Raw genomic sequence first — 20,043 nt, 5'->3', positions numbered from 1 at the left:
TAACAATATTCCAATCTCTGAGCATAGGATGTCTTTCCTGTGTGTATCTGTGTCTCTCTGTGTGTGTCTGTGTGTGTCTATTCTCTTTGATTTCTTTTACAAATGTAATATTATTTTCATTATAGAGAAATTTTGCCTCTTCAGTTAAAATTTTCCTGGGGGGCTGGGGAGGTGGCTCAAGCGGTAGCACTCTCGCCTAGCATGCTCGGGGCACTGGGTTCGATCCTCAGCACCACATAAAATAAAATAAAGATGTTGTGTCCACCCGAAAACTGAAAAAATAAATATTAAAAATTCTCTCTCTCTCTCTCTCTCTCTCTCTCTCTCTCTCTCTCTCTCTCTCTCTCAAAAAAATTTCCTGGGTACTTTATTTTGTATCTTCTTGTAGCTATCATAAATAGGATTGATTTCCTGATTTCTAGTTTAGATAGTTCACTATTAAAATACTGTTTTTTGTAAATTTATTTGTTCATTAAAGCTATGTTTATAAATTACCTGCCAAATCCCATAGTATATAAGACAGACACTATTTCTATAAACATAAGCATGAACATAACTCTATACACTTACTTTATGCTCTCAGATGTATTGGATTACAGAGAGACTACCTCATGAATACAGATGACAAGAGCAGAAGGCTACAAACAGTTGGATGTTGCTAGAGAATATAGTACAAGGCTGAGAAAAATAGATATCAAGTACCTTGTATGCTTTCTGAGGTTGTTTTGTGCCCTAGAGATAGGGAATTCTTTTTAATTATGGCTACCTAAACCATGACATTTGGAATATTTCAGTGAATCAGTTCATTTTTCTATACCACTGAACTTATTTGTTTATTTATTTGTTTTTTTTTTAAATTGGTTGTTCAAAACATTACAGAGCTCATGATATATCATCTTTCATACATTTGACTCAACTGGGTTATGAACTCCCATTTTTACCCCAAATACAAATTGCAGAATCACATCGGTTACACACTCACATTTTTACATAATGGCATATTAGTGACTGTTGTATTCTGCTACCTTTCCTATCCCCTACTATCCCCCTCCCCTCCCCTCCCATCTTCTCTCTCTACCTCATCTGCTGCTGTTCAGTTCTATCCCTTGTTTCCCACCCCCTTTCCCCTCACAACCTCTTCTATGTAATTTTGTGTAACATTGAGGGTCTCCTACCATTTCCATATGCTTTCCCTTTTCTCTCCCTTTCTCTCCCCCGACCCTTCTTTGTTTAATGTTAATCTTTTCCTCATGCTCTTCCTCCCTATTCTGTTCTTAGTTGCTCTCTTTATATCAAAGAAGACATATGGCATTTGTTTTTTAAGGATTGGCTAGCTTCCCTTAGCATAATCTGCTCTAACGCCATCCATTTCCCTGCAAATTCTATGATTTTGTCATTTTTTAGTACTGCGTAGTACTCCATTGTGTATAGATGCCACATTGTTTTTATCCATTCATCTATTGAAGGGCATCTAGGTTGGTTCCACAGTCTAGCTATTGTGAATTGTGCCACTATGATCATTGATGTGGCAGTATCCCTATAGTACACTCTTTTAAGATCCTCAGGGAATAGTCCGAGGAGGGTGATAGCTGGGTCAAATGGTGGATCCATTCCCAGCTTTCCCAGGAATCTCCATACTGCTTTCCAAATTGACCTTACCAATTTGCAGTCCCACCAGCAGTGTACAAGTGTACACTTTTCCCCATATCCTCGCCAAAACTTATTGTTTGACTTCATAATGGCTGCCAATCTTACTGGAGTGAGATGGTATCTTAGGGTGGTTTTGATTTGCGTTTCTCTGACTGCTAGAGATGGTGAGCATTTTTTCATGTACTTGTTGATTGATTGTATATCCTCCTCTGAGAAGTGTCTGTTCAGGTCCTTGGCCCATTTGTTGATTGGGTTATTTGTTATCTTATTGTTTAATTTTTTTGAGTTTTTTGTATATTCTGGATATTAGGGCTCCATCTGAAGTGTGAGGGGTAAAAATTTTTTCCCAGGATGTAGGCTCTCTATTTACCTCTCTTATTGTTTCTCTTGCTGAGAAAAAAACTTTTTAGTTTAAGTAAGTCCCATTTATTTATTCTTGTTATTAACTCTTGGGCTGTGGGTGTCCTATTAAGGAATTTGGAGCCCGACCCCACAGTATGTAGATCGTAGCCAACTTTTTCTTCTATCAGACGAAGTGTTTCTGATTTGATATCTAGCTCTTTGATCCATTTTGAGTTAACTTTTGTGCATGGCGAGAGAAAGGGATTCAGTTTCATTTTGTTGCATATGGATTTCCAATTTTCCCAGCACCATTTGTTGAAGATGCTATCCTTCCTCCATTGCATGCTTTTAGCCCCTTTATCAAATATAAGAAAGTTGTAATTTTGTGGATTGGTTTCTGTGTCCTCTATTCTGTACCATTGGTCCACCTGCCTGTTTTGGTACCAGTACCACGTTGTTTTTGTTACTATTGCTTTGTAGTACAGTTTGAACTCTGGTATCGCTATACCTCCAGATTCGAACTTCCTGCTTAGAATTGCTTTTGCTATTCTGGGTCTTTTGTTTTTCCATATGAATTTCATGATAGCTTTATCTGTTTCTACAAGAAATGCCGTTGGGATTTTAATTGGCATCGCATTAAACCTGTAGAGAACTTTGGGTAATATCGCCATTTTGATGATGTTAGTTCTGCCTATCCATGAACAGGGTACATTTTTCCATCTTCTAAGATCTTCTCTCTCTCTCTTTAGGGTTCTGTAGTTTTCATTGTATAAATCTTTCACTTCTTTTGTTAGGTTGATTCCCAAGTATTTTATTTTCTTTGAGGATATTGTGAATGGAGTGGTTTTCCTCATTTCCGTTTCAGAAGTTTTGTTGCTGATATACAGAAATGCCTTTGATTTATGCATGTTGATTTTATATCCTGCCACTTTGCTGAATTCATTTATTAACTCTAGCAGTTTCTATGTAGACCCTTTTGGGTCTGTTAAATATATTATCATGTCATCCGCAAATAGCGATAATTTACGTTCTTCTTTTCCTATTTTTATGCCTTTAATTTCTTTTGTATGTCTAATTGCTCTGGCTAGTATTTCAAGAACTAAATTGAATAGAAGTGGTGATAGAGGGCATCCCTGTCTTGTTCCAGATTTTAGAGGGAATGCCTTCAGTTTTTCTCCATTTAGGATGATGCTAGCCTGAGGTTTAGCATATATAGCTTTTACAATGTTGAGGTAAGTTCCTGTTATCCCTAGTTTTTCTAGTGTTTTGAACATAAAGGGATGCTGTACTTTGTCAAATGCTTTTTCTGCATGTATCGAGATGATCATATGGTTCTTGTCTTTAAGTCTATTGATGTGGTGAATAGTATTTATTGATTTCCGTATATTGAACCAGCCTTGCATCCCAGGGATGAATCCTACTTGATCATGGTGTACAGTTTTTTTGATATGCTTTTGTATTCGATTCGCCAGGATTTTATTGAGAATTTTTGCATCCAAGTTCATTAGAGATATTGGTCTGTAGTTTTCTTTCTTTGAAGTGTCTTTGTCTGGTTTCGGGATCAGGGTGATGTTGGCCTCATAGAATGAATTTGGAAGAGCTCCTTCTTTTTCTATTTCTTGAAATAGCTTGAAAAGTATTGGTATTAATTCTTCTTTGAAGGTTTTGTAAAACTCCGCTGTATACCCATCTGGTCAAGGGCTTTTTTTTGGTTGGTAGTCTTTTGATGGCTTCTTCAATTTCTTCCTTTGTTATTGGTCTGTTTAAATTGTGTGTGTCTTCCTGACTCAATCTGGGCAGATCGTATGACTTAAGAAATTTATCAATATCTTCACTATCTTCTATTTTATTGGGATATAGGGTTTCAAAATACTTTCTAATTATCTTCTGTATTTCTGTAGCATCTGTTGTGATATTGCCTTTTTCATCCCGTATGTTAGTAATTTGAGTTCTCTCTCTTCTTTTCGTTAGCATGGCTAAGGGCCTGTTGATCTTATTTATTTTTTCAAAGAACCAACTTTTAGTTTTTTCAATGGTTTTTTTTTGGTTTCAATTTCGTTGATTTCTGCTCTAATTTTAATTATTTCTTGTCTTCTACATTTGCTGTTGTTTTGCTTTTCCTTTTCTAGGTTTTTGAGATGTAGTGTGAGTTCATTTATTTGTTGGGTTTTTTTTTTTTTTTTTTTTGAGGAAAGAACTCCAAGAAATGAATTTCCCTCTTAAAACTGCTTTCATTGTGTCCCATAGATTCCGGTATGTTGTGTCTGTATTGTCATTTGTCTCTATGAATTTTTTTATCTTCTCCTTTATGTCTTCTGTAACCCATTGATCATTCAGTAACATATTGTTCATTTTCCATGTGATGCAGGATTTTTCCTTCCTTCTTTTATCATTGATTTCCAGTTTCATTCCATTATGATCAGATATGGCGCATGGTATTATCTCCATGCCTTTATATTTACTAAGAGTTGCCCTATGGCATAATATATGGTCTATCTTTGAGTAGGATCCATGTGCTGCTGAGAAGAATGTGTATCCACTTGATGATGGTTGATATATTCTATATATGTCAGTTAAGTCTAGGTTATTGATTGTGCTATTGAGTTGTATAGTTTCTTTATTCAACTTTTGTCTAGAGGATCTGTCTAATGGTGAGAGCGGTGTGTTGAAGTCACCCATAATTATTGTGTTGTAGTCTATTTGACTCTTGAACTTGAGGAGAGTTTGTTTTATGAACGTTGCAGCTCCATTGTTTGGTGCATACAAATTGATAATTGTTATGTCTTATTGGTGGATGGTTTCTTTTAATAGTATATAGTATCTTTCTTTATCCCTTTTGATTAACTTAGGTTTGAAGTTGATTTTATTCGATATGAGTATGGCCACTCCTGCTTGCTTCTGAGGGCCATGTGAGTGGTATGATTTTTCCCAACCTTTTACCTTCAGCCTGTGTATGTCTTTTCCTATCATATGAGTCTCCTGAAGGCAGCATATTCTTGGATTTGTTTTTTTGATCCAGGTTACTAGCCTGTGTCTCTTGATTGGTGAGTTTAGGCCATTAACATTTAATGTTACAATTGAAATATGATTTGTACTTCCAGTCATGTTTATTTATTTATTTATTTTAGTTTGGCTAGTTTTTACTTTTTGGTTATTTTCCTCCCCATTTACTGAAATACCTGATGTTCGTTTTGGGCACTATTTTTCAGTTCCTCTTCTTGTAGTATTTTGCTCAAAATGCTTAGCAGTGCTGGTTTTCTGGCTGCGAATTCTTTTAGCTTTTGTTTATCGTGAAAGATTTTAATTTCATTGTCAAATCTGAAGCTTAATTTTGCTGGATACAGTATTCTTGGTTGGAATCCATTATTTTTCAGCGTTTGAAATACATTGTTCCAGGATCTTCTCACTTTCAAAGTCTGTGATGAAAAATCAGTTGTTCACCTAATTGGTTTACCCCTGAATGTAATCTGCCTCCTTTCTCTCGTAGCTTTTAATATTCTCTCCTTGTTCTGTATGTTGGCTATCTTCATAATTATATGTCTTGGAGTTGGTCTATTATGGTTTTGAATGTTTGGGGTCCTGTAGGCTTCCAGGATTTGGCAATCCATTCCATCTTTCATCTCTGGGAAGTTTTCTAGAATTATTTCATTTAATATGCTGTCCATTCCTTTGGTTTGATTCTCTATGCCTTCTTCTATCCCGATGACTCTCAAATTTGGTTTTTTTATGACATCCCATATCTCTTGAATAGATTGCTCGTGGGATTTAAGCATCTTTTCTGTGTTGACTATATTCTTTTCAAGTTGATAAACTTTGTCTTCATTATCTGATGTTCTGACTTCTACTTGATCTAGTCTATTTGTAATATTCTCGTTTGAGTTTTTAATTTGGTTTATAGTTTCCTGCAATTCTAGGATTATTGTTTGATTTTTTAAAGATCTCTATCTCCTGGTAAAGCTCGTTCTTTGCCATTTGAATTTGTTTGTTTAATTCATTTTCAAAATATTCTTTTATTGCTTGGACTTGCTGTCTCATGTCTTCTCTAATATTCCTTTCCATCTGAGTTAGGTATGCCTTGAGTTCTTTCCCTATTTATGTTTCTGATGCTTCTAGGTCCTCCTGTAGATTTAAGTTGTCCTGCATTGTTTGTACTCCTTTTTTCCCTTGTTTTTTCATGATGTTCACGTTACTTTCCAGCTCTATTTGATTGGTGTGTTTCTGCTTTCTTCTATAGATTTGTTTTGGTTTTTTATATCTCTGTTGTCTCTCCTTTGTGTTGGTAGACTATGCCTGCTAAAGTGGATTCCGCTGGGAAGGAATTCCGACGGCTGAGCTCCAGTGACGTCACCTCTCTGCTATGGCGGGCCCCAGGCTCCTTGCCGGGGTGTTCGAATGGGGGGGTGGGACTGGACTGTCTCTGGTTGGTGTCAGCTCCCGGACGCCGCTGGCGGGGCGGTCTCCAGCCGCCCAGTCGCGCTGGCAGCCGGTGGGCGATCGGTCACCAGCGGCCAGGCGGACTCTAGCTGCCCAGTCGCGTGGTCGGTCGCCAGCGGGCGGGCGGTCTCCAACTGCCAAGTCGCTAGGGCAGCTGGCAGGCGATCGGTCACCTGCGGGTGATCGGTCACCGGCGGGTGTGCGGTGTCCAGCTGCTCAGTGTCAGGGGCAATGTATTTGTTTGTTTTTATTGCTGTTCTAGAGGTTGAACTCAGAGTCTCACACATGCTAAATAAGGGCTCTACCTCTGGGCTGCAGCCCCAGCCCTACTGATCTTATCTATAAAGGTCATTGATCTCCCTGAACTGATGGAGTGGCACATGCCTGTAATTCCAGATACTCAGAGGCTAAGGCATGAGGACCACAAGTTTGAGGCTAGCCTCAACAACTTATCAAGTCTCTAAGCAACTTAGTGACCCCGCTTCAAAATTTTTAAAAAGAGGCTAGGAATGTGGCTTAGTGGTTAAGAGCCTCTGGGTTCAATCCCCATACAACCCTCTCCACCACACCCTGCAGAAAAAGTTCAGTGACCTCAATTATTCGTACTCTTCCCTTGCTGAAAAAACTTAGCTTTTACTCTTCTGTCTCAGTTGAAAGGTTCTCCTACAACTGAAATAATTTTATCTTTCTATTGCTTTTTACTGTGTATTTGCAACTCTCATTAGCAATGCTTCATGTCCACTCACATGGTGCCATCCCTTTTTACTGTTTTCCCTCATTTTATCCTTCATGTATTCCTTATGTCCTACTCTTAACTAGGTTATGTCTCATATGTTCCATGAACCTGTTTCCAAATAATTGTTCTTAGATGTAGTTATCTTTAGTCCTAAACAATTAGCCCTTAATCATTCCTGTTTCATATATGTTAAACTGTAAGCTTCATGGTAAAGAGAATGCAGCATGTTATTGTAGGCTGAGGCACTCAACAAATATTTGTTTACTAGCTAAGAAATGTGTTTGGTATGCACAGTTCTTGAATTTTAATTAGTTTATGATATGTTTAATGTTGGAGTATCATGTCAGTTCCCAATTAATATTAGCATAATCATTTAATGAGGAAGTCATACAACTATTTTTATCTGCATTGTCCTTGAGAGTGTGATAATAAGTTACTTTCTAAATATAGTTTTTTTTCTTATTCCTCCACAAATACAAAATATTTTAATGGACAAGTTTCCCAATTTATCTTTTCTACAATGTTCAGTGTTGTATGAGTGTAATGTTGTTGTCTAATTCACTAAAAAGCCTAAAACATCTTGTGTACCTTGTAAATGCCATTTTTGTCCCCATAATACATAAAAATCACTTTTATTACCTTTAATGTGTAATCTTAATTTGAAATTGGTGTAGATTTCTTATCATTCTCTTTTTTTGCAAAAGAGACATTTTTTCAAGTTTAAATTTTGTGTGTGTGTGTGTGTGTTTGTGTGTGTGTGTACACACATACATACATATATGTGCCCAAGGAAGAAGTAGCTTTTGGTTAAGTCATAATCCTAATTCTAAAAGCACTCTCATCTTGTAATGAGTTGTAAGAATTTGACTCTTACCTTTTCAGAGTTTCTGAAGATACCATCAGATACTGTTTGGTAGTTCTGTCTCTATCTGAATCGTGATATTTTGAAAGTGAATGTCTTTTATAAACAGTGTATCATTATAAATGCTGCCAATAAATTTTTTGCCTTAATTCAAATTAGTAAGAATTTTCTGTGCTTACTCTGCATATTTAAAAAAAATATTGTATTTACTGCTAACAATATAATTGAGGTTAATTTTTATCAAAAGTCAAGAAGAGCTGTTTGAAATTAAGTTAGGTCAGTAAGATGGTTTTTGTCTGAAAGTATTATTGTTTTAAAAATACTAGACTCATAACAAACTACAGAATTCATGGAAAACCTGGTATTGTTGAAAAAATAGACACATAGATCAATGGAGTCCAAACATAGGCTCAAATGTATATGGTCAAGTGATTTTTGAAAAAGGTGGAAAGGCTATCAGTGGAGAAATAATTGTTTTAATGATAGTGTAGAACAATAGGACATCTAGATTCAAAAAGATGAATAATGAAACTCAGCTCTCACCATATATACAAAAATTAAATATAAATAAATGGTCATCTGTTCTTGCCCTCTCTATTTAAAATTATATTAGTAGTTCCAGGAATTAGGCCACAAAAGTCATCCATACTAAAAAAGTAGAAGTAAAATTATTTTCTTCAAAGATGCCCTTATCTTTTTTTGTTTGTTTTTGGTGCTGGGAATTGAACCCAGGGCCTTGTACATGCTAGGCAAGTGCTCTATCACTGAGGTACAACTCCATAATCTTTTATGTAGAAAAATCTTATAGAATCTTCAAGAAAATGTAGAGTAAAGCAGTAGAATATAAGATCAGGGTACAAAAGTCACCTGTACTTCTTTACCCTTGCAGTAAACAATATGAAATGTGGGCTGGGGATATAGCTCAGTTGGTAGAGTGCTTGCCACACGTGCACAATGCTCTGGGTTCAATCCCCAGCATCACAACAAACAAATAAAAACAGCAGCAACAACAAAAAAAGTATGAAATGTGAAATTAAGAAAACAATTCCATATATAAATTTCATTGAGAAATCTAAAACACAGTAGTAAATTAAAGAGATATAAGCCGGTGAAGTGGTTAGTGCTTATCATCTGAGCTACTTGGTAGCTACTTGAGGAGCATTGCTTGAGTCAAGAGTCAGAGCTACCCTGGGCAACAGAGACTTTGTCTCTTAAAAAGAAAAGAGGAAGAGGAAGAGGAAGAAGAAGAAGAAATAATAATATAATATGATAATAATATAATATGAGATTCATGACCTGAAAAGTACAGAATAATTTTGAAGGAAATTGTAGAATACATGAGCAAATGGGAAGGTGTCCCAAGTTCTTGGGTTACAAGACTTAATATTTTTAAGATTGCAATAGTCACTTCTTGGTGTGCTAAGGTGATCCATTTCAGAACTAAAGTGGTTACCAAACTCTGTGGTGCCCCAGTCCTATATATAAAATAGTATAATGTTGCATATAATCTTTGCATAGCTTCCAAAAAACTGTAAATCATCCTTAGGTTACTAAGAAGACCTAATACAAAGTCAGTGTTATGTAAATAGTTATACATTATTATTTAGGTAATAAGGATGAGAAAAAAAATGGCTCTAGATGTTTGGTATTGATGTAACCATTGTAGACCTAACTTCATAGTGCAGGAACAAGATCTGTGCCTAACAGTACTCAGATAATACTGAAGAGAAACTGAGGATCTCTAAAATTGTGGGTAGCTACAGCAGAATATACCCACACATTACTTCATTTACATGGATTCAGAGTAACCCTCAGTGCATGGCAAATTCAAATTATGCTTTGGGAACTTCTTAGAATTTTTTCCCAAAATATTTTGAACAGTGGTTGAATCCATGGATGTGGATCCTGTGGAAAGGAGAACTGACCATACTCCTGAAATTGATATACAGTTTAAATAGAAAACTCAAGTGGCCCCCATATTTTTTTCAGAAATTAATCAAGTATAGGAGAAAGCAGCAGATTTTGTTGGATTCAGTGATCCATTGAAGATGGGCCACAAGCCAGAAGTGGTGGTGCATTCCTATAGTTCTAGCAACTTGGCAGGCTGAAGCAGGAGAATCACTAGTTTGAGGCTAGCCTCAACAACTTAGGAAGACCCTTCATTAAAATAAAAAATTAAAAAATGCCGAAACATAGCTCAGTGGTAGAGGGCCCCTAAGTTAAATCTCCTGTACCTCCCCATCACCCAAAAAAGATGGGTGTCAAACTACTATGTCTTTCTTTATAAAGTAATTCAACCCCATACCCTATTACCAAAACCTCTGTAATTAAGTCTCATTTCTCACTAGAGTACTTTGAATTCTTCCCATCTGTATAACTTTTTAAAAAGCATCTTTATTTCTATTTATGTGGTGCTGAGGATCAAACCCAGTGCCTTACACATGTGAGAAGAGCACTCCATCACTGAACCACATCCCCAGCCTCCATCTATATAACTTTAAATCTCCTGGTATCAGTTCTACGTTTGATGCCTTTCTGAAATGATTGATGGAGTCAATGAAAACCCTGTCAGAGGTAGGGAAGCTTCCATTGGTGATGCTTTTCTGTTTTTCTCTTTGTAGGAAAACTGAACAGCCAAGACTCTTACAATAACTTTACCAACAATAATCCTGGAAACCCCCGGCTCTCTCCTCTCCCCAGCTTGATGGTAGTGATGCCTCTTGCTCAAATCAAGCAGCCAATGACATTGGGGACCATCACCAAACGAACAGGGTAAGGCCTCAGGCTCAATGTTTTTTCACAGCTGTTTAATAGGGTTGAATGAATTAAAATAAAATATACTTTTTCTTTGTGTGGTTTTGATTATGTTCTTCATTTCCAGCCCATATGAGCCTTAATGGTAGCAGATTAAGTACAAAGTATAGAATGTGCACAAACATACTTGCACACATCCGTGTACACACACATCCACAGAAAAAGCAAGGCAATGACAAGTTGTGAAAACTAGTATTGGCTAATAAAAAACAGGCCCACCACTCAGTCCTGTACTCGCTGCCTCATGGCATTGCCTGATAGCACAGTTTGATTTTCATGACTTTTACAGACATGATTGGCATGTAAAATGACTCCAAATTTTGACAGACATAAATAATGAGAGACAATCATATTTCTAATGCATTTTGAATACCATCTGTACTGAGGTTTAATTTACATATAATAAACCTTCATTTGTGTCAGGACAATGTGATGTTACAGGTAGTTTTCTAAAATTTGGACTTTTTTCCAAAACTGATTCTTGAACATCCTTAAAGACTTTTGATGACTCGCTCGATTTCTTTGTACTTATTTTAACTATTAAAAAAAACTTTGTCCCTGTTAGGAATATATAATTATTGCTTCTTTGCACTTCTGGAAATAAACTATGAAGTCTATGATATCATTAGATATTATGTGATAACAGAAATTCATTTTGTTGTTTAAAAATATATTTTCTATAGTCAAATTATTTGTTTTTCTCAATGAGCAATCCTAAAGTTTAACCTGATTTGAAATGGGATAAATTCTATATTAAAATTCTTTATTAAAAAGGCCAGGAGAAACCCTGTCTGGATCTCAAATGGTCCTTAGGGTCTTCCCAATGAAAATAACAGATTAAATTATTTGTGTGACAGGTTAATATCTTTTAATATTATTATGCTAGTGTTGTTGTTTATAGAAGTCACTTTCATGACAAGACGTACTCAAGGCTCTCAGGAATGGGTCCTTGGAACTTCCAATATCACCATATTAGAAATCGACCCTCTACCTGGGTGTAGTGATGTCTATATATTAAATGATCCTATTGCTATATGGAGAAATAAAATTAAATTTGTGACTAAGGGAAACAATAGGAAAAAGATAGAAAATCTGTATCCCAAATCACATTTTATGGTACAGATCATTTGGCCTGTCTTTTAATTCAACTCTTTTTGTTCACTAGAAGTATGATTTAAAATAGAATTTTGATTTTTCTTCTATTAATTTCTTGATTTTAAAATAAGTTAATAATAGTGGCATAAAGAGTGAATGGGTTATGTCCTTACATTTGCAATTAGTTTGTTTTTCCATTTTATGACATTGTGTTCCCTGGATATAGAACTAAACAAAAACAGGACTAAATTTTTAAACAGAACTTTAAAGTTGTTTTTCATTTGCTGAAGTTAGTTTATAACTGTATCTTCTAGATTTACCTCAGCATTGTACAGTTCTTCAAATTTCTTTCAAATTTTGTCTGTCTTTCCTGAATCCAAGTGAAAGCATCTTCAGACTTGTTCCTTGTAAATTAATTTTACATCCATAGTGAGGCGAACATAAGAACCTGGTTCAGAAGTTCCAGGGAGACATGAAAACATATTCTGGTGTTTTGTTTCTCATGTGTGTGTGTGTTGTTGTTTCTAACATAAGAACTAATGCTGACTTATAATGCAAAGAATAAGCTGTCTTTAATAAGGCTTTCTAAAATTACTCTGAGACTATGACTAAAGTTTTATTGATAAAATGATATGATGTTGAAATTTAAAAATATTTGTGGGCAGGGTTGGGAAGTAAGTCTACTCTTGCTAATATTTGAAATTTTCTAGAATACAAAGATAAAGTCTGTCACTCTTTTACTCTTTGTCTTTCTACCCTCTTTCTCTTTTCACTAAGATGGAGAGAATCTTTATCATCTGGTGTCCTGCTGTGCAGCCATAATTCATCAGCATAGATAAATTCTTTGTTTCCTTTTCTTTGTTAAAAACCTGCTCAGAATTATCATATTTTTGGAGCATACCTAATGTGTTCCCTCATATCATGTTTAAATTAATAATTATTAATGAAGCATTATTAATTTATTTTCTGGGCTTTGAAATTAACATAAAGTATACAATACTTGTAACATATTGTTGATTAGGCTTTGTATCTCTATTTTCAAGTCATTTGATTTCTGTTAAGTTTTAAGTTGTTTACAAAGAATAATTCATACCTGTCCCAAATGAGGACTTGACTTTAATTTTTCAGACTTAGTACATACTTACAGAAACATTGTAAGACTAGTAAAAAGATTTCTGTATATCCAAATTTCCCAGATCTTAAAGTTTTAAGGTCTTTTAGTATTCACATTCTCTCACTCTGCATAGATACGGACACACCATACTTTCCCTACTTATTTCAAGATGAGATGCAGACTCAACACCCCCTTATTCCTACATCCTCCATGCACAGTATCTGAAGGCAAGGATAATCTTTCACATAACCATGTTATAATTACCAAAATAAGAGATTTTACAATGAATTTTGTTAGTTGGGTTTTAAAAAATTCCATATTCTCTTATCATGAATTCTCTAATTATGACAAACTTTAGAGTACCACAAATTACTCAACCTACTATTCTTTTTTTCCTCTTCCATTAGTACAGAGTACAGTGACTAATAAGTGTGCTGATGACAGTGATTGTAATTTGTATTTGACCAATGCTGGATCGAAGGACTTTAATACACTTATGAAAGTGTTTGCTGATTATAATCAGAAATTGCTGTTGTGACTTTATCATTATTTTATTATAGGTCACCTAAACCTTGGCTCATAGTTTTCAGATATAATTTTTGGTTTCATCATCTTAAAATTCAACATTTTTCTCATTAAAATACACATATTTTGCCTTATCAAAATTAAGATTTGATTTGTGTGAAAAAATATATTCTGTTTCCAATTTTTCCATATGCTGAGTTTTGAAGCAAATCTTAGATAATATTTTATCCCTTTTGATTTCATCCAATTAGAATTTAAGCATGTTTTCTTAAACATTTATTTAAAACATTTAAAAAACTGACCAATTCTCAACACTGCAGTTAGCTAATTAGTGCTCATTTTTTCCACTACATTTTGTTTTATGTACTGAGACATTCAGTTTTCTTATTAAGGTGATGAGCAAATGAAGTTTTTGGTTTCCAGGTCTCCCTTCAGTTTGGAAATTTTGATTTCATGGACCTCCTTTTCTAATGTTTTTTAAAATGAAAAGAAGCATTCATATGGATAATGTAGAAAAAGGATCCAGAATCCACCCATTACAGATGTGTAACTTCTGTCTACCTCTAATATGCCTAATAATATACCTTAAAAAATTATATACTTACTGAGGTTAGCTCAGCTTCCACTTGTCCTAGATGTTTTGCATAAAGATGTAAAATAACAACAAAACATTATATTTTTATGGCAGAAATTTCCAAGGATTGCTTAGGACCCAATATTTAAATATCCAAATTGAGATAGAAGCCTCAACTTAAACCTTCAGGGGATAAAATGTGTGTTTACCATATTTAACATCTGCCCTCTTATTTTTACAAATACATATCCCTGTGCAGTGTCAAGGACCATCTGTCTCACTCCAAGACATTCATGAGGTCAGTGAAACTACAAATGGCAAAAGACAGATGTATTTACACCTTCTTGTTCAGTACCTCGAAGCAGCTCTTGGAGGAAAAAAGGCCTGTGTTGGCAACAGCTGCTACTGACCTCTGAGGATGTATGTGGATGAAGGCAAAGGAAGTGCTAGAAATTATTTGGCTTCAACAATCACCCATTCAAACAGAATCCATTTTCTGTCAGTCTAAGACTGGAGGATTGGAAAGTCCTGCTTACCACACCATCATGTTTATATCATATAAAATCAAGAATTATTTAATCTCCTTGCTTATTTAAAGTAACATTAGCCAGGCACTGTGGCGCACGATTGTAATCCCAGTGGTTTGGGAGGCTGAGGCAGGAGAAATGCAAGTTCAGAGCCAGCCTCAGCAATAGCAAGGCGGTAAGCAACTCAGTGGGACCCTGACTCTAAATAAAATACAAAATAGGGCTGGGGATGTGGCTCCATCCAGTGCCATTGAGTTTAATCCCTGGTACGAAAAATAAATAGATAGATAGATAAACAGATAAATAAATAAAGTAACATTATATTAAAGGATTGTTCCAGTTCTTGGAAGTTAGGTTTTTGTGGTGGGAATTTATTATCAGTATTTCACAGATGTTTGGTTAAATTAATGAATCAAATTAGAATAATATTTTTAATATTGCTTTCTAAGTAATTGCAGAACAAAAATTTTTTATCAGTATACGATTTTATCTGCTTTGAATCTAAAATTATTTAGGTATACACATTATTTTGTGACAAAAGCAGAAAACAAATGTCAGAGATCAAACTAATTTCATGGGAATTAAAAAAATACAAAAATTAAGAATTAAAGTTATATCCTTGCTCTAAACTAGTAGAAAGTGGACATAACATAATTTATTCTCTCATAGTTTACTTTTTCTTAAATAAAGTAGCTTCCTACTTTCTTCCTCTCTCTCCACCTTTTTTATATTTATTATTTTCTCTGTAAGTAATTTGGGGTAGTCATTAGGAAACTTGGGCTTCATCCTGTAGAAATAGAAAGGTAGTAGAAAAATAATTGTGAGTCTGAAGCTTTCTTTTTTCATATTGGTTTAGCCACTGACTATCTGTGTGTCCTATCAGTTTCCTAATCTAAAAAAGTTATATATTTATATAGATTATAATTTTTTCGCCTTACCATGTGTGAGTTTCCATTCATTCTTCAATTCAATATACTCATTTCAAAGCCTCCCCACTGTTGAGCTGTCCTGAGTAGTGCTGAACATAAGCCCCAACACAGGGGTGTTTGCTTATGTTCAGAAATGGAAGCAATTAATAGCATTTATTTGAATATAACCAATTGATATTTGTAAAATAACTATCATCAGAGCTTGCTACATGAGTTAGTGACATTGGCATACTTTGAAGAAGGTCCATTCCTTATTTATGTTAACTCGAGTCAACTTAGCTTATTTATTTAGTCAATTTGACCTGATCCCTAAATCTTGTATGTTAAGATCTGAGACTTAGGTAGCAAAGTTATGCAGAAAGACCTGTCAGATACAATTGCAATGGCAAATTCCCACTTCTCATCTCAGTCCTGTGAACTGTTAGTTCTTGATTACTCAGTTATGAATGTTTTGTTCCAGATATAGAATAGTAGACAATATATTTTCATTAGACTATATATGCTTATGTTTACATGTGTGATGTATTTAACATAGTTTGAGTTTTTACTTATTTTTTTATTGTGTGTGTGTGTGTGTGTGTGTGTGTGTGTGCGCTAAATAAGTAGAGTACTTAAACCATACCAGAGTTTATTGCATCTTACTGTAAATCTGGGTACTTTTAAAAATGAAGTCTACTATTATACCATATTAAAAGTCAGCAAGCATAACATTCTATAGAAGTTTGACATTATTGAATTTGAACATTATCTCTATTTTTCTAATGAAAATCTTTTATATATTGAGTTTGTGATTTAAATTGCCATGTCGAGTATATCTCAAATTAGACAGTTGTCTGTTTCAGGTTCAGTTTGCTCTACAGACCAGTAGATTGAGAGCCCCAGTGCTGTAGATCTCTTTCCTTTGAAGCAATTAAAATTAAATTAATGAAAATGACATGGGGTAATTTGCTGTTATGCAGGTGGGAGGTGTGAATTCACTTCCATTGCTACTTGAGAGAAGGTGCACACAGTGTGAAGGCAGTAGAGGTCCTAGAATTTGTTTTTAGAGTAATGTGACTTCGTTTTAGTGTTTTCCATGTAACACACTGTGAATTTTTCTCTGTTCAGTACATTTATTTATGGTCTTGTTCTGGGGTCTGCTTTGTGTTAGAACCTGCTGATAGAACATGATCAGTTGAAAATAGGATTAATACAGTATGTATATATAATTCATCTCTTAGACTCCAGATACTTTTTTTCACTCTGAAGATACTAAAGAGAATCATTATTATTAACCTTTTAGTGCTAAAGTCAGGTTTAGAGAGTTTGAGCATGTTCATTTCAAATCTGGTTATACTTTTTCCTTACATGAAAAAAAAAAAACTTGGCATTTGCCTTTTTTTTTTTCTTTTCCTGCTAGTAGAACCAAAGACTTTGTGGTGTTATTTGGTGTTCAACAAAATGATTGAGAGTTTAATGACTTAAATAACGTGAATCGTATGTTATAAAACATAATTCTTTCCTTTTCCTAAGAGACTCCCGGAGAATTCCTTGGAGAACTAGTGGCCAGGTCGCTTCCAAGTGGTCAATAAATAATAATGTAATAAATGTTGCTGGATTTTTAATCTCTTGACTAGATTTCCTAAGGTTTTTCAATTGGAATTCAGTTCAAAGTGATCATAATTATCACATAGTGAACAGGTTTTATATGGCAGGATGTTTAGGCCTGCTAAAACTTGATTGGAAAGCACAAATTCTTCAAATCCAAATATAGTAATTTGAGTTGCCTGTTGTAATTCACAGGGTCTTTAATTCAACATGCACTCGCACTCTCATGCTTGGTTTTCTCCCTGCCCTCTTTCCACTCCAGTACAAAACTACAGCTGTGGGCCTCTGGAGGGAGGGGAGAGTCATAGGTGAAGACAGCTGAATCAAGGACTTATACTTTGTGACTTCATATTTTCATTCTTTTACTACTGAGGAAAGATTAAGTAGGCTCATTTCAAAAGAACAGCTGACACTTTCCTTACAAAGTCAGTAATTACGTCAGTTACTATATTTCTTTGGAGTTTGTAGATCTTTCCCATGTATGTGGCATAGGTCCAGTTGTGGGACCAGGCAAGAAGGGGGGTGAATATAGATTGAGTACATGCTGAGTCCATGTATTAAGCCAGGTTTTCACCTTGTCACCCCAGTCCTTGTCCTTTTTGTTGAGCTGTATTAACCTAGTGGATCCCTATTTGATTGAAGTTGGATAAGTTTTAAACAAGTGGGTTTGTGACATTGTGGGTAGTAAGTAGGGTCTTTCAAGTTGACAAAGCCATTATTCACTACAGGCCTGTTTGCTACAGTGTCTGGAGACTTACCTACACTTTGGCATCATGGGGTAAGGAATCTCTTGTTGGTAATGTGTTGTTACTGACTGGAAAGGAATATCTAGATTTGCTTTTCAAGTTTATGTATTGTTTGTTGGTATAGCATGTTTCCATTTTATATATCACGAAACTTAATCCTAGGAGAAGATATTTACTAGCTATGTAGGTAGAGAACATCAGGTTGTTTGAAATGTAGAAACTTCAAAGGTTTGTTTCAGTTTTGCTTGGTTGTTTTTTGGTGTCCATGGAGAATTCTTTTAAGTCATAAAGAACTAAGTAAAAACTTTCAAATTTCTTACAATCTATCAGTTGTATTCTGATGTTTGAGATGAGATGAGATGAGAGACTGTTCATTGTAGGTATATTGAAGAGCAGGTTAGGTCTGGTTCTTCAGACTCCAAGAATTTCTGCCAGAATCATCTGGACTATTTGGTTATTTCACATGTCCTGCCTAACAAAGTAAAATTAAAGATTTTGTGTACTGTGTGCCAGCCCAGACCTTTTCATTTTGGAGGTTTTTCTAAGCATATAGAAATAACTTGAACCTTTTGGCTTTCTGATCATTTCTGCATTTTATCACTATGCTGTTGAAAGTCTCAGATTTTTAAATCTGTGTTTTTCAAAGTGCAGGGTGAACTCTAGCAATATTTTGGTTTTGATCAGTGATTAGTGAGTCTTGAAATCAGATAAAGAGATTGTGACTAACTTTTTTTCTTTACTTAAATAGAATAATAAATGAAATTTTGCTATTGGTTTTACAGATCAGCAGCATTGGTGTTTACTAGTAGCTTTTTGGAGATACAGAATCTGAGACTCTCTAGCCATCAATATGCGTTAGAATATGCATTTATTTGCACTGTAACAAAAACCCAGCATTAATGTTTGCAGAATGTGAAATGGAAAATATAGTGTTTATTACAAATAAAAACCACATTCACTGAATTGTTACTTCAGTCTTTTTGTGTGTTCATGTACATACCAAAATGTTTTCTACAGTTCCCAGTCAAAAAGTTTCAAATCCATTAAGTGTGAGTGGTGGTGTCATAGCCCTGGTTGTGTTCTTACATTAAGTGTAGGAGGGCTATCCTTACTTTGCCTTGCTATCATCTTTAAGTTTTTAAAATTGATTTCTCTTTTCTATCTTGCTTTCATTTTAGTCATCTCTCACATGTTTCTGTTTCTTCTTTGTATCTCCTGTGCTTCAAGGAGATTATATAACTGTTATGAAAACATTGCTTAAGTTTTAATTTGTAGCCAAATGTACTCAATTTAATGGCAAATTAATGCTAATTAGCAGGATTTTAAAAAGATGTTCCAAGCTCCAAATTTGAAGAAGGAAATACCCAAGTTTTACTAATGTGCCTTCCTGTTTCTTTGTTATGTCTTCCAAACGTCAGATGCAGTGAATATAGTCAAATTTTGTTTTGGATATAATTAAATCATTGAATCTTACTTGTGTGTATGCACGGTATGTCATAATTCTGGAAACAGAATTTTAAGTAGAACTACATGTATTACTTACATGTAGTCTGGCTTTGCATCCCTTGATGTGTTTAAAGCATGCAGTTGTATGCTTACTATATTCCAGTCTAGCCCAGAAGAGAACAGGTAGAGGAGGCTAACCTTTTGTACTACTATTAAGAGAGATGCTTAATTACCTGAAATGTGACCAAAGTTAGAGAAAAATCATACTGTATGTATTCAGCATTTGTTCCTTTGGCCAACAATACGTAGTTCAACTTACAACAAAAAAACAGCTTAAAAAGTAAGTTCTTTCTTTGTGTGGCTGTGAGGCTGCAAACAACGGCATATCAAAAATTTTATTTAGTCATCTTTAGCTAATTTTAAATATTTTGTGTCACACAACTGCACATGGATTGCTTGTCTCCATCTGATTATTCCATTTAATTTGGACCTTGTTTTAAGGGCCTTAGCAGTGAATATTATTTTAAGCTAGAAATGCTATAGGTGTGCTCCAGAAAAGGGGGAGAAACAGAAATATTTTAAATTCCTAACTCTGAAAATTAAGGGCCTTGTTACTATACATCATTCTATTTCTTGGATTATATCAGACTGTACTACAGCAG

General features: G+C 34.9%; 1 protein-coding gene across 9 annotated transcripts in view; it reads left to right on the top strand.

Moving 5' to 3' along the window:
• Bcas3 (BCAS3 microtubule associated cell migration factor) overlaps nt 1-20,043 on the top strand; it is a 573,169-nt gene that overhangs the window by 244,370 nt on the left and 308,756 nt on the right. For all 9 annotated transcript variants that reach the window (XM_005321544.5, XM_078042365.1, XM_040269079.2 and 6 more), the window contains one exon: nt 10,646-10,796. In XM_005321544.5, coding sequence (XP_005321601.2) covers nt 10,646-10,796 — 151 coding nt within the window. The remainder of the gene's footprint in view (nt 1-10,645; nt 10,797-20,043) is intronic.

The sequence above is a fragment of the Ictidomys tridecemlineatus genome, chromosome 3, assembly GCF_052094955.1.
Source record: "Ictidomys tridecemlineatus isolate mIctTri1 chromosome 3, mIctTri1.hap1, whole genome shotgun sequence".
Classification (NCBI taxonomy): Eukaryota; Metazoa; Chordata; class Mammalia; order Rodentia; family Sciuridae; genus Ictidomys; species Ictidomys tridecemlineatus.
This window is presented reverse-complemented; position numbering and strand designations above follow the sequence as displayed.